Below are 14,825 nucleotides of genomic sequence, written 5' to 3' on the forward strand. Positions count from 1 at the left end.
TATCTATCTATCTATCTATCTATCTATCTATCTATCTATCTATCTATCTATCTATCTATCTATCTATCTATCTATCTATCTATTGTCAACAAGCATACAGAAGTATTTGCCTTTTACTAGGGCTGTCTGCATACATGTATACTGTAGAATTCCACGGTGTTTTTAATGTGGTTTACCTTGCACACTTTTTGATTATAGTTCATTTATTAATAGACCCTCTTAGGCTAACACAATGCATTGGGTGCCCTAGCACTTCTGGGTAGTATTGGGGACACCTCTCATTTACAATATCTCTCTCTTATACTAAAAAACTTTTCTGTTGTGTCCACATTATTCAGCCTTGACCACTCCCCTCCACACTGCTCACCCAATCGTTACTTCTATTGCGCACATCCTCTATCTGTACCACCTTGTGACAATCTCAGTGTTGCTAACTCACCATCCAACACAATCGGTTATAATGATGAGGCAGAAAAGCAAATTATCTATTCAAGAATGTCGAATTTTAGATCACGATAGAAAAACAGCAGTAAGAGCTGATAATGGATGTTGAAAAAAAGAAAATGAACAAAAAAGAGCTGCATTCAATAAAAATTAAGAACAAAGAGAATCGTCCAATAAATGAGAAAGAAAAATATCCCGAACAATATGCGAACAGAAATGCAAAAATGCAACATTTATAGAATGTAAGTTAGAGGATAAAGTAATTCATAATATTATTTTTGACGAGGCGTTAATGTAATTTAATTTTTATTTACTTTTTATTACATTTTATTTTTTTACATCTACTTTTTTACTTTTTATAATTCATTGGTATTTAAAATAGACAGTTGTAGTGAAATACTCAAGTAACTGATTTTCTATCTATAATAAGTAAAGACCAAACCGTCCTCCTCCTGAGTCCCGCATATTCTTCTGTATACCAAGTCTTTAAATACTGTACAATCGCTTTATCTAACGGAGGGGCGCCCCATTCCAAGATAGAAAGTGCCCACCCCTGGAGGTTGGCAAGCAAAGTGAGAAGGGAGCAGAGCCCCCCCAGTATTATTTAATTTAAAAATATTCACTTTACCAAAGTACATGAAGTCAAAAATTGCAGCTACCCCTTTGAATTCAGTATTTATTTGTACATTGTAAGAAACAGGATCCTTAGATAAAAGCAAATGTTTGAAAAAAAACCAAACAGGTGTTTGACAGCTGTTTAGATATTATGTTTGTCAACTTTTTTCATTTGATTTTTTCATTTTTTTGCTATCTTTTATCTGGGTTGATTTTCCCTTGATATACAATTTAATTCTCTACAGTGTAGAATTGCAGGCGATTAATTTATAAACACTGAAGTGAGAATATTTCAGCAATGGTGCTACTTTAATGCCTCTGACACATCACTTAACTTGTAAGCAATTAAATTCAAAGCATTCCAATTGGCACAGATTTTTTACTTTTAAGTTCATAGAAGTATGGCACTAATAAATGTGTTTTGAATTTTTTTGTAACAACTGCTTGCCACTTTTTCACTAAACTACTTTAGAATATAATATAATGATCTGAAATTTGTTCAAGAATGGCATTCAGTTTTCATCTAGGCAGTCTAATCCTGTTTTTGAAGCTGAGATCAATAACTATAAATGTCACATAAAAATTAAAAAATCTGCAGTCTAGTTATTTATTCTTTCAAAACTACATAAAAATGTTATTTACTAGACAAGTTCATATTTTACTCTAAACAAAAAGTTCTTTTTGTACAAACAAATTAAAACTTTGCAACACTCGTATTCATTTCCCATCTGACCATTTCACAGTGTCCCTACAGAATTTACACTATTTACCAAACTGAAGATGATCAATTACTTTTCTTCATGTTTAAAAAGATGTTACTATTCAGCAAAGCTATACAAAATGAGTGCCTATATGTATGAAGGTTTTTGGTCTTTCTTGAAAATGAATAACTTCCATCTTTTCATTTCATCCTTAATTTTATTTCTGACAGTGGAAAACTTAAGATATTCTCCTTTTTCTACCTCAGTACGGCATACATCAACATAATGTATATTCTGTCTTAAGACTTTCTTCTTTACCCTCATTTACAAAAGGTAGGAAATTTACGCTTTGAATAAAAATGCATGTTATAACATGAGCAGCATTGTGGTGCAGAAATTAGCACTTCTAACTCACATCTCCGAAGACATGACAGGGTTATTTAACATTTCTGTAAGGTCACTAAAATTAAATTTGAATAGGTCTTTAATTCATCAAATTATGATTTCTCAATATGTGAACTATTGTGAAACACTAAAAAAATGTAAAATGTAACTGATGTGCAAGACTGTTCACTGGAGATAATATATTTTTATTCAAATTAGTGTCTAATCCTGATATGTTATAGAATCTCTCCAATACATTTAGTTCATGATTATTGTTCAATAATATAGAGTATACAACCATGCCATCTGTATAAAGAGATCCTGTACTTTATGTTCCAGACCTTTACTTACAATCCCCAGAACCTTTGGTTGTAATGCAAGTAGAGAACTAGAATTTTGATGATGATGATGACAATGATAAGGAAAATTGATGAGATATCACAACCCTATTTGTTTTTTTTAAGTGAAATACTCAGAATTAACGTTTTTACATGAACTGGAGCATAACAGTGTATGCTATGAACTGTATATTGGGTCCTGACCCAATTCTGTCATATCAAGAACAGGGATATCAATTGGCCAATAATTCTGATTTGTATGGTCTGTGACTTGAGAACACACCAAATTTAGGATTTTCTATGTACACATTGCGATACTTTATTAAAATTAAGAAGTGTACTTATTTTGTATTTCACAGAAGATGTGATATTATTGCCCATCTCTGTTTTATTTGAATAGAAACATTGTGAGTCTTTTTGTGTTTTACAAATAAATGCTGTACTGGTAGAAAGTGTGAGTGTTTCCCTGTCATGATTTATTTAACAGACACATGTATTTAAAACAACTTACAAATGGTCAAGAATTAAACCAATATAGGCTACAATAAGACCCTCATTAAAACCTACAGATGTTGGACAGTTAAAAGGATATCATACATTGTGGTAAAAAAGGATATCATAAATTGTGGTAAACCTTTTCAGTGCCTTGGGTTGGAGCAGTTTGTCAAGGAATAAAACTGATGGATAGACAGATAGAGCGATAGAAATTCTTTACTTGTCTTGTGTAAAAATAGAAAATTGTTTTTAAGTTACACCACACTGTTTACAGCAGGTGCATAGAATGGTGTACAAATGCAGTGTCTGAAACCCAAAGAAGAAAACAAAAAGAGAAACAGATAGAGAGCAGTCATTTTTATTTTCACTGATGAGAAAGCAAGCCAGTTGCCTTTTGTTTACTGTGATAGATGTACAGATGTTATAGCATACTATACCAATACATCAGGCACCATAAGTTAAAGCAAAGAAGGGAGCATATGCAGGACAACACTTTTAGGATGTTGGAAAGCTATTAAAAAAATCAGTTCCACAGAAGCCTTTCCTCAGTACACCTACTGTATAAATCCTGGATGAAAGAAGTGGTTTAGAAACATGTGTCCCAAAGGGATTTCTCAAAGCTGCATGTTTTATGTAAGCAGAAGGTTGCACGTTTCACTAATCATTAAGCAAGCTAGCTAATCAGAAATATAAAAAGGGTGCTGTAGGAAATTAAATGCAAAAACTAGATCTGACAATACTGCTATAGTGCATAGCATTTCTAGAATTACAGAATGCTGAGGTTAGAACTAAGTTATGTAAACAATGATTCTTACAGTTTGAATTATCTGATTTTACCTTCAGTTAAGATTAAAAAAAAACAACTGAATTACATTTGACTAGTGAAATTTAATCAGACAGCCATATGGGTAATGACTATTCTACTAAATCAAATGTTTTTTCTGCATGCAAAAATAAGTTGACCTAATGTTTCTGTCAAGATATATATTATACTGAACCTACATTAATGATTTTATTGAAATTTTCTGCTATTTATAAATCTAGTTTGATCTTATGAAATGGAAGAAACCACTTTCTCAGTGCTGTTTCTCAGAAATTAATAGATCCTGTCTTGTGCTCAAAATTCCCAGAACAGGCTGCAGTTTTTCATAATCACTTGAGGAGATACTTACTAGCCGTGTTTCTCAAAGCATTCTCCTTGCTAGTAGTAATAGTGGGACACATCAATAAATATTTAAAGTGTGGGTTTGTTCTCCAGTCAAGTCATTTACTATTCCATTCATTACATTCATCCATTATCAGTGCCTGCTTTTAATTGAGTAATATTATGAGAAGCTGGATCCTATCATAGATATAAAAAGAATCACTGTGACCATAATATCAAACATTCAGTATAAACACAGAAAGATCTTACACATTCCACATGCAGTTAACCAAGCTAGGTATCAAAATATGAGACTGCACCACTGCCTGATGCACCACTGTGTCACTTCTGTTTTTTTCCTGTTCAAGAAAATTTATCATTAAATAATGGTGCCTCAATACATTGAAAACCATACAAGTTATTTTAAAATACATTTTAATAATTGTTATCACATTTACATTTTAGTCCGCTTTAGACAGGAATTGTCCTACACTTTGCCTTTTAAAAATGAAACATAGGCTTTTGCGTAGCAATGTTAAAAAATCATGGTGTGAAATGGATGTAGCTATTTTTGTGAAAATCTCAAGAAACTAGCAGACTAGTGATGTCATTAGCTTAGTGATACTGCTAGCAGTGCTGCAGAAAGAACTCAGATCTCAAGAATCAATACCAGGCTGCTAACTGTGCAATGCATGGCCAAGTAATGCCCTAATATGCTCCTTCAAATTAACAAAAACCTGAAGACTTATATTCATGAGATTAGAATCAAAGATATAACCATAGATAAGATACCAAATCAGCTGCTATTCTTATTGGCAGTAATATGTCTTATGTATCTGCCACATTGAAATAGTCAGGATTCAATTGTAAACATATACTGTATAATGAGGCATGTGAGTTTTCATGTTGAAATCAGTTGTAACTTTTTTACTTTCTTGTATACAAAGTATATGGAAAGTATTGTAATTATCCAAAGATTCAACATTTCAGGCCTCCCTGACTTTCTCGTATACAAAGTATAGGGAAAGTATTGGAATCCTCCAAACATTCCATTTTGAGATTTTGCTGAATCTCGACGTTTTAGACATTCCTGAGTCCAAAAATACAAATTTTTAAATTATGTCTGTGTGTCAGTCTGTGTGTGTGTGTGTATGTAAACACGATAACCTGAGCTTTCACTTAGGTCAACCAAATTTTGCATATAAGTATTAAGTACAAAATGTAGATATCTATCAAGTTTTGGACTATTTCCGTTAACCGTAAGTGGTACTTTACCTTTTATACATGCAGCTTCAGAGTTTAATTTATTCAACTTTACTTTTATAATAATTGTTCAATATATTATTAATTTGATCTGATTTGTAGTTGATGGTTCTTTAATGTACATAATATAAAAATATAATCATTGTTTTGTCTATCTCGTATCTGAGTATACGAAAAAGTCTAGGGGAGACCAATTACGATTTTTTATTTTATTCAAATATGCTTTGTTATAATCATCAGACATGTTTGCACATTTAAAGCCACGTTTTTCAATTTATGTGGTACTAGCCGCATAATTATGTATTGAAGGGTGAACACTTCCTGAAAGACAGTTGTCCAAATGGGGTTGGTTTTGAGGATACGACTGTAGGTGAATGAAAAGATGTAACTCTGGAGAGGGCAACATACAATACAGCGTTTTACACGCTGCATACAGCGATTCACATCAAAGCATAGACACTGCTAAGACCATAGGATACCCCTCGCAAACTGTTTTACACGCTGCATACAGCGATTCACATCCGCGACAAATATGATTCTTCTTAGATGGTGCTGTCGCGTCCATCCTCGCTCTCGAAGCATACACACTGCCTGGTCATGTGCCCGCTCGCAAGAACAACTAACAGAAACCCGCCCACCAACTGTAAGACCATGGGATACCCCTCGCAAACTGTTCTACACGCTGCATACAGCGATTTACCTCCGCGACAAACATGCTTCTTCAGAGGTGCATGTGGAGTGTAGCAGAGACGAATGTGAATGACGCCCTGTTTTGTGAGATGCTGCGTCCGAGTTGGTGGGCGTGGCTCTGTGAGTTGTCATCGTATCCAATGATACCATGTTTTGTGAGTTGCTGCGTCCGAGTTGGTGGGCGTGGCTCTGCGAGTTGTCGTCGTATCCAATGGTCTTAGAGTTGGTAGGCATGGCTCCGTCCTGCGTGCTTCCATGGGTGTCTTGCTTGCGCTGGCGGCAGCTTAGTGAATTATATATATAGATATTATTTGTAGAACTTCAGAAACTAAGAACTGTCGCTGGAGCTATAACCTCTGGGACATGAAAACTGCATAAGTACATCATTTATACTCTTAAGTTTTATTAAGGGCACAAATATTGTACCCAGGTTAGTGGTGCACCTGTCATACATCATGAAGATAACAACCAAGGAAATAACTCAAACCTTTTTTTTTGCTGACAGAACAATTTGTAAGGTACACAGAGAACAGGCAGGTCAATGGTCCTGAGTTTATGCTGATAATTATTATCCTAGGATTTTTTTTTTTACTTTGGCTATAAATTTCAATAGCCTTCTTTCATGTATCACTTCTGACAAGTCTGGGGAGAGAGTTTTGGTTTTGTGTTGGTGATTTCTGCTCAGGTGTTGGTTTCCATTTGATATCATTTAACATAATTAAATAATTGGCTAACATAGTATTTGCTTTTCTTTCATGTTCAACGAGACAAGGGTTATCACATATAGATTTCAAATTAGCACATCTTTTCCCACTCTAGCCGGGGGGAAGAGGGAGAAGTCTTTGTAGAGATTAATCACCTGGAGCCCCATTGAAGTCCTCTCAACCCTACATCCCCCTCACCAATTCAACACACATGTTCCCTAGGCTGCAGTGTTCACATTCTCTATTAAATATGATGTAAGACAAATTTATTTAATTTCATCCTTTCCATTCAAGAATGTGAATCCATGGAAGAGTAAGACAATGGCAATGGAGTAACAATTTTCACAGTGCAGTCATTACCATTAAAACTGTGGCAGTCATGCTCATATATGGTGTCAGGCTCATATCAAAATTAAATAAGTCATCTTTTACCTCTACCATCTCTGAAAAGGTAAATATGTCATGTTTGCAACAAATACACCAGTTCTAATTGCATGAATATAAGTTTGCTATGTAATGTTAGTTTGAAGGGGAGTGTTTGAGAAAGGGCTGACCATCCATGTCAGTTTAAGTCATCACATTGAGACTTGGGATTTCAGCTTTTCTATCAATCCAATATAAGACTAGTGAGATCACTGATCCATTCTTTTCTTGCATTTTTTTTATGAAAACAGCTGCATATTTTCACACTGTGATTTTCAAAGCAACCACATGAATGTGAACTTTTCACTATTAAATTATAGCATTTCATACTTTACAATGTTTAAGTTATTAGATTCTTTAGTTTTATGAATTTTTGCCATTGGTTTTTGTGTTAATGTCTACATTTCTGCCTCAAATTTAGACAGTTTAGCCATTGTCATTGTCCCTATGTGACAAATTTCATCATTGTCAAACATGTCACCGTCAAATACTGTCTCAAGAAAGCAATATAGGTCAACAACAACTCATAACCACAATGGACAATAACATTTGAATAAAAGTTTTCCATTTGTATCAAAAAACTATGCACATGGTACTGATTTTGCACATAGTATGACAGTAACAAGAATAATCATTGTTAATTCACATTCAGCTGCAAAGAACTCATTATGCTATGAACAAAATTTCATGTGCATTTCTGATTTCTCAGCTGATTTACTTTCTGTGTACCTTTTCTAAATACAGGTACATTTAGTTTATTTATATAATGAAGTTTTATGAAGACTTATTAGTTACTGTTTACTTTTAGAACAATTCTATTACAACAAAACAGTAATACATTATACTTTAGTTATAATATTTACAAATGGTGTATTTACCAGGAATTGTACTGGTCTGTTGTGCATATACTGATGCATTATATTACAGAAGATAATAGCAACTTTAGCATACTCAAAGCAATTAATTACACTATTATTGTATAAAATTCAGCTCACCTTAATTCATTCAAAATAAATACTTTAGGTGATGTACGGTACATTATAAGTATAGTATTCCAAAATAATTTAGAGTTGTCCTATTTGTTTATTGTTAAAAATACTCAGGGACTGATTTGTACCACAAATGTAAGATACATAACCTGAACTTTTTAGTTTGTTTAATATACCCTGTAAGTAAAGACCAGATTTCCATCTTGCATAAATGTCAGTCTCCTCAGAGAAAGAGTGTAACTATTACCTATTTCAACAAAGTTATCTATTGTGGCAGTCACATAAGTTTATTTACTATTTATCAATTAATAATTTTCAGTGCTTGACATCACTGACAGCAACATTCAATACATTTGACGCTTAGAAAATGGTGGACTCAATATGTCAAACCAAAGTAAATATATACAAAAAATATCAGTCAGTGCTAGATATTCTTCCATGAGTCTGCCATGTCCATTGGGCTACCTTAATGACGGAGAAGTCTAACTGCTGAGACAATGTTTGAAAATGTTTTTTACAGTTGTTTTATGCTTTACAATCTCAGGAAAGATTAACTGACTATACTTTACTCACCAGTATCACTAAATATTACATGTTGCCACACATGCATGTCAGAGGACCTCCTCATGGGCTCCAGGTATAAGATAACCCACTGGGCGAGAGGGGACGCCCTCACTAACATTCTCTTCTCCTTCTCTCCTCGCATCTCAGAGAAGGTGCCCAGTGAGGACCCCTAGCTGTACCCCTTTCGGTCCTCATGCTGGAAAGAAGCCTGCATGCATGGACGGAGTCGTCATTTACTCACAAGAGCGAACCGCCGGACGGAGCTCCCAAGAACGACCCACTATTTTCCTTATCGCCAAAAGCTTATTTTGTCGTATCACCCAAGAGGCTGTTTTTCTTGTTTGCCTGCTGCCATTAATTTTCTTTTGATTTATTTCAAAGTAAACAATACAAACTGGATGGTGTCCCAAATTTTCGAAGTTGCCTCACCTGTCATTCCACAAATGGCTACAATGTCCAAGACTAAGCCTGCAAGTTACTAACACTGAGGATGATTGTCTAAATCTAGAATATAATTTAATATACTGTAAAACCATTCAATCATGTTAAGATAAAGTGTCTAGATATAGCATACATGATCATTTCAAACCAACTGTAACCAATTGTTCTTCCAATATAACTAAAATATAGCTTTCACTGGGAAAAAAAGTTTGTTGGCTATTTCCTTGCATTGTTATAGCATGTACACAAAGAACTAAAGTACAGTATATGATTGCCTGTTTGACATTCATTTTCAGGATAGCTGATACAAGTAACTATCACAATAAACAGTAAGATATTTTTAAAACAATGCTGTTTTGTTTAAATATTGCTAGATAAAAACAAGGAGAGGGTAATTATACGACATGCTAAATTTCTTTCCTGGTGGCCTCAATGTGTAGGGTTACGGCACAAGACAAAACAATAGGAAATGAATCCATGTGATACATGGACTTTTTAAAAAGGAAAGTAAACAAAGAGTGACTGATTCACTTAAAAGACTACGCCAAAGAAATACCTACAATGTAAGTTTTTTTTGACCAAGTATGTACAGACAAGAGTATGTCATTTCAGGTATTTTAAATAATTTCTTAATGAATGAATGAATGAATGAATGAATGTATTATCAGAAACAAGGATTTAAACATTTTAACAATACTGAACATAATTATTCCATTGTCTAATGATTTTGTAAATAATTTCGATAATAATGTCACTAAAATTGAAAAAAATGAATTTTAATTTCTTAAAAACTTTTTATAAAAACATAATAAAATTAGACAAGACTAGGCAGTAGAGCATATAACAATTTTGGGATAATCATAGACTAATTTATAAGAAGCAACCTTAGGGCCAATTGGGGGATCTTAAAAGTGTTCATTCTAATATTGTGTTTAATTTTTATATAAAATCTAATGAGTCTGCTTTAACTTATATATTTGTAGTTTAGCTAGAGAAAAGCCAAGCAAAATGACACCTTTTATTGGCTAACTAGAAAGATTACAATATGCAAGCTTTCGAGGCAACTCAGGCCCCTTCTTCAGGCAAGATGTAAGATGATTACATCTTGCCTGAAGAAGGGGCCTGAGTTGCCTCGAAAGCTTGCATATTGTAATCTTTCTAGTTAGCCAATAAAAGGTGTCATTTTGCTTGGCTTTTCTCTACATTCATAATGGCTAACACGGTACAACACCCTAGTACTGTAGTTTAGCTAGAAATCTTAAACTTAACAACAGAAATTTGAAGAAACAAATTGTAAAAGAGAGCCTCACAATTATTACAACCTAAAGTATAAATCAGTCTGAACAATCAAAGAACAAAGTATTAAAGAAAGCAGAGTGTACTCTTTCATGCGGAACTTACCCACTTTATTAAGATCTGCAATTTTTGTCATCAAGTTGGACTTCTGACAGTGATTACAGTGATACTGTAATTGATTCAAATGTTCTTTCATTTCAATAGCTGTCAAATTCCTAAATTAGATTTATTTTACCAGAAAGCTGTATGCTCTCTCCTGATAGTTTGTAAAAGATGTCTTGTTTGCATTTCTACAAAGAACAATATATACAAGAATTATGTTTATTTAGTATGTTAGTAAGTCTGATTGTTACGTTTAGTCACAATGTAGTGTAGTGTTTGCAAATGTTTCCTTCTGGTATCCCTAAATTGGCTTGATACAAATGTGTGCTAAGTTTGCCCTGTGAAAGGCTGGCATCTCATCCAAAGTTGGCTACTCCACTCTGTCATAGGCTGCTAGGAATGGCTCCTGCTCCCTGCAGCTTTGTAATAGAGTGAAAAATACAGTGGAAATCAATGAAAGCTGTTATTAATGGTAATGCACCTTCTTGTATAATAATACATTAAAGCAAAATAATTTAGAGATTAAGGACAATTTCAAAAAATTAAAATAAATACAAATTTAATATTAAACCTTCAGACTGATGTTTATTTTGAGTTCATAAATTGGTAGTGGTTTAAAATAGGGAAATTACAAAATGTACAAAAAATTCTGACACTTTCAAGATATTCTTGAAGGAAATGACACTTAATATCTCATTCAAGCAACATTTAAGAAATCTGATCTGATCATCTGATTTATTCGTGATGAAAACAGCCACTAATGCATTGAGATTCTAAAATGACATTACCATGAAAACACTTCAATCCTGCATTCAAAAAATTAGCATAGTTATAGCCATCAATCAGCAAAGAAGTATATGTTTTTTATTAATTTGAGTGCAAAACCACTTTAAATTAAAAGGCATATTTTAGATTTATTAAGTGTTAAGTGTTTCTTAAGAGCTTAGTATCATATAAATCTATAACAAAACACCAACAAATGAATAGGCGAAAAAAAAAAAGATTTTCATGTTATCTTCATCCTGGTACATTTCAAAAAGAATGAACTCCAGATACCTTTACATACAGCTGCTGAAACTCATCCAAATTAAGCCTTCCACTTGGACAATCCTTTAGAAATCCTTTGTACCACTGTTTAAGTTCATGTTCATTAAACTCTGTGCTCTTTACCAAGTCCTCCATAACTTCAGGGGCCAGTTTGCTGTTCTGTTTCCCCATTGTTTCTGAAAAAAAGAAAAACAAAGAGCTGCAGTAAATATATTGAAGCTCAAGTTTTGTACACACAGAAATGTACTTGTCATTATTATGAATTTTTGAATGTGAATCTTTCAATGCTGAAAACTATATTTAATTAAATATCAAATAAACAAAAAACACATTACAGTGGAACCTCGGTTTGCGAGTAACTTGGTTTAGTAGTGTTTTGCAAGACGAGCTAAAATTTTTAATAAATTTTGACTTGATAAACAAGCGAGGTCTTGCAATGTGAGTAGTATGTATACGCTTTGTCAGGTGAGTGTCATGTGATCACAAATGAGTTGATGGTTCTTCTCTCTCTCGCTGTGGGATTGTGGGCAATCGTCTCCTATTCTCCGTCTGAGTCGATGTGCCTCACTCATATAGTCAACATCCGTACGAGCGTATACTGTTTACTAAAGCATTGTGACTGTGTGTGTGTGTGTGTGTGTATGTGCGTGTGTGCTGTGACGTGCGAGTCCCCGTCTTGTACCCCAAAACACGAAGCTGAGTCTCAGTACTTTAGCAACACCAGCTTTATTCAGCTTGAAACAGCAACATTGCAGTTATTTATTGTAGCGGGATCTGCCGCTCTCCTATACACAGACACAGCAGTCAGGCAGGGTCGTGGCCAAGTAATACTGTGCCCTGCACATTTGTAATGTGCCTTGTCCCTTGTATCACCCTTCGATATCGGCGCTTATAGCATGTCTGCAATCTTTTTGGAATCGCTTTTTTTTTTTGCTGGGAGACTGCGATTGCTTTGGGACGCTCTTCCGTGTGTCGTCCTGTTGGGTGGAATCCCACAAAAGTTTAGAAACTCACTAATTTGTTTTATGTATTTTTACTTTATATTTTGTACTAATCATTTTTATATGAATTGTTTTGGGTTGTGGAACAAATTATCTGAGTTTCCATTATTTCTTATGTGGAAATTCACTTTGATATACGAGTGCTTTGGACTGAGAGCACGTTTCCGGAACGAATTATGCTCGCAAACCAAGGTTCCATTGTACTCTCATGTAAGATGTAAATAGCATGCCGAATACTTTCAGTATTATGTAATACTATATATAAATATTAATTATAAAACATACTCTAAATAGCAATGGTACTGAATTTTCATTATTATTTCCTGTAACATACCTGATTTCTGTACATGGATTTAATTCTTTTTGGTATTTTGTAAAGGGTAAGAAAAATACATATTTGTATTGTTAAGACATATCCCCATTCAGAACTACGGCCTCACGTATAACGCCATCCGTAGAATTCAAACTATAACATGGCGTATGGACAAAAGCGGAAATGTTCGTACACACAAAAATATCCAGATACATAAATCTGTGCTTTCGCCAACTTCCACGATCTTCCGCTACATAAATCCCGGTCAGCATGAAAAGTAATGCACGTGCACGCGCCTGCTGTCCCGCCCTGTCTCCTCCCAGAATTACGCCTCTTTGAATATGCAAATCAATATAAATAGCCCTTAAGGTCAGCCTTCTGTGAAAGGCAATGGCAAAAGCATGGGGGAAAATAGAAGAATTTCAGCAAATACCAAATGGAGGCAAAGAAAAACGTACTATTTGTTGGTTTTAGCAGTGGTATAAACAACAAAAGGAAGTTGATCGAGTGACATAGAGTGTCGGAGAAACTTGAAAGCTGAAATTCACAAAGTTGCACAGTGCCCGAAATAAAAAAGAAGTCACCATGAAAAGGCGAGTCATAGCCCACCGTCTGAGTGTCATATGAAAGCTTATTAGGGTACAGAGAAAAAAAAATAGGCACACAGTGGGAAAAAGCACGAAATGTCAACTTTAATCTCTAAATTTCCACTTTAATCACGCAGTTTATTTTGTCATTAAAGTAGAACATCATAAACTTCATCTTAAAATTATTTAATTTACTATTTTCTCAGATCCCATAGTAACTAAAATAGCACGTTAAATGCTTTGTTTTGTATTTGATCTTCTATGCGCTCTATGTGTGTGAATCACTTTGAACTTCTTAAACGGGCTTTCTTTTCCTCCGATTGGACAAAGAATCCATTACATTCGAGATATTACAGCTCTCTGAATAATTAAAATACTGTGATGTATACTTGATATCATTTTCATGATGATAGGAGTTAAAGCATGTTATTAAACATGGGAACACGGTGGCACAGTGATTGTTCATGCCTCACGCAGGATGCTTGCTGTGTCATGCGTGACCTTCGATGAAATAATTTATTGCAGCAGTACTGTCCTTCCTTTTCTTTCTCCAAATACCCAATCGCCACACAATCAGCTCTGTAATAGACGTTAAGCCATCTGTAAGCTTAGAACGCAGATTCTTCAAAACTTTTAAGGAACATTAAAATATCTTCGTAGTACATGTTAAATTATTTTATCCATCCAGTGTCGCGCCAGTCCCAGCAAGAATACAGTGCAAGGCAGGAACAATCCGTGAACGGAGCGCCAGCTCCTTGCTAGCGCTGCAACACCGTGTTCTCACATGTTTATTTATTAACAATATAGATTATTTAAATGAAGTTAAAATTTTATCTGTATAATATAATAAACATATTTTGCTGCATTTCATCTTAAAAATGATATCGTCATCATATGTAAATACACGCTTTATAAAGTGGCTCAGGTTGTGCAATATTATAACTGTATCGCAAGTTTACAGTGAGGTAATTGTACTTATAAGTACAAACAGTTCTACAAGGAGCACTTGATGGACTGACTGAGTACGTTTATAGGGATTGGGAAAAAAACTGTTTCTGAACTGCGAGGTCCGTACTGGAAATGCTCTGAAGCGTTTGCCGTATGAGAGCAGTTCAACAGACAACATGGCTGAGGCAGTGTGTGCTTGATGCTGTATACCGATAATTCTCTTTCCGATCAACTGGTGTACAGCTGTGATTCCCCACTCAGATACAGTAATATAAATACTCCGAGTGGTGCAGTGAGAGTAATATGGAAAAAGATGATCCGCTGTGGCAACCCCGG

The 14,825-nt window shown here is 34.5% G+C and overlaps 1 protein-coding gene across 2 annotated transcripts in view; it reads right to left on the reverse strand.

Moving 5' to 3' along the window:
- vsnl1a (visinin-like 1a) overlaps positions 1-14,825 on the reverse strand; it is a 219,969-nt gene that overhangs the window by 150,661 nt on the left and 54,483 nt on the right. For both annotated transcript variants that reach the window (XM_051925609.1, XM_028796838.2), the window contains exon 2: positions 11,650-11,816. In XM_051925609.1, the coding sequence (XP_051781569.1) occupies positions 11,650-11,811 (162 nt within the window). In that variant the 5' untranslated portion in view covers positions 11,812-11,816. The remainder of the gene's footprint in view (positions 1-11,649; positions 11,817-14,825) is intronic.

Source organism: Erpetoichthys calabaricus, chromosome 3 (assembly GCF_900747795.2).
Source record: "Erpetoichthys calabaricus chromosome 3, fErpCal1.3, whole genome shotgun sequence".
Classification (NCBI taxonomy): domain Eukaryota; kingdom Metazoa; phylum Chordata; class Cladistia; order Polypteriformes; family Polypteridae; genus Erpetoichthys; species Erpetoichthys calabaricus.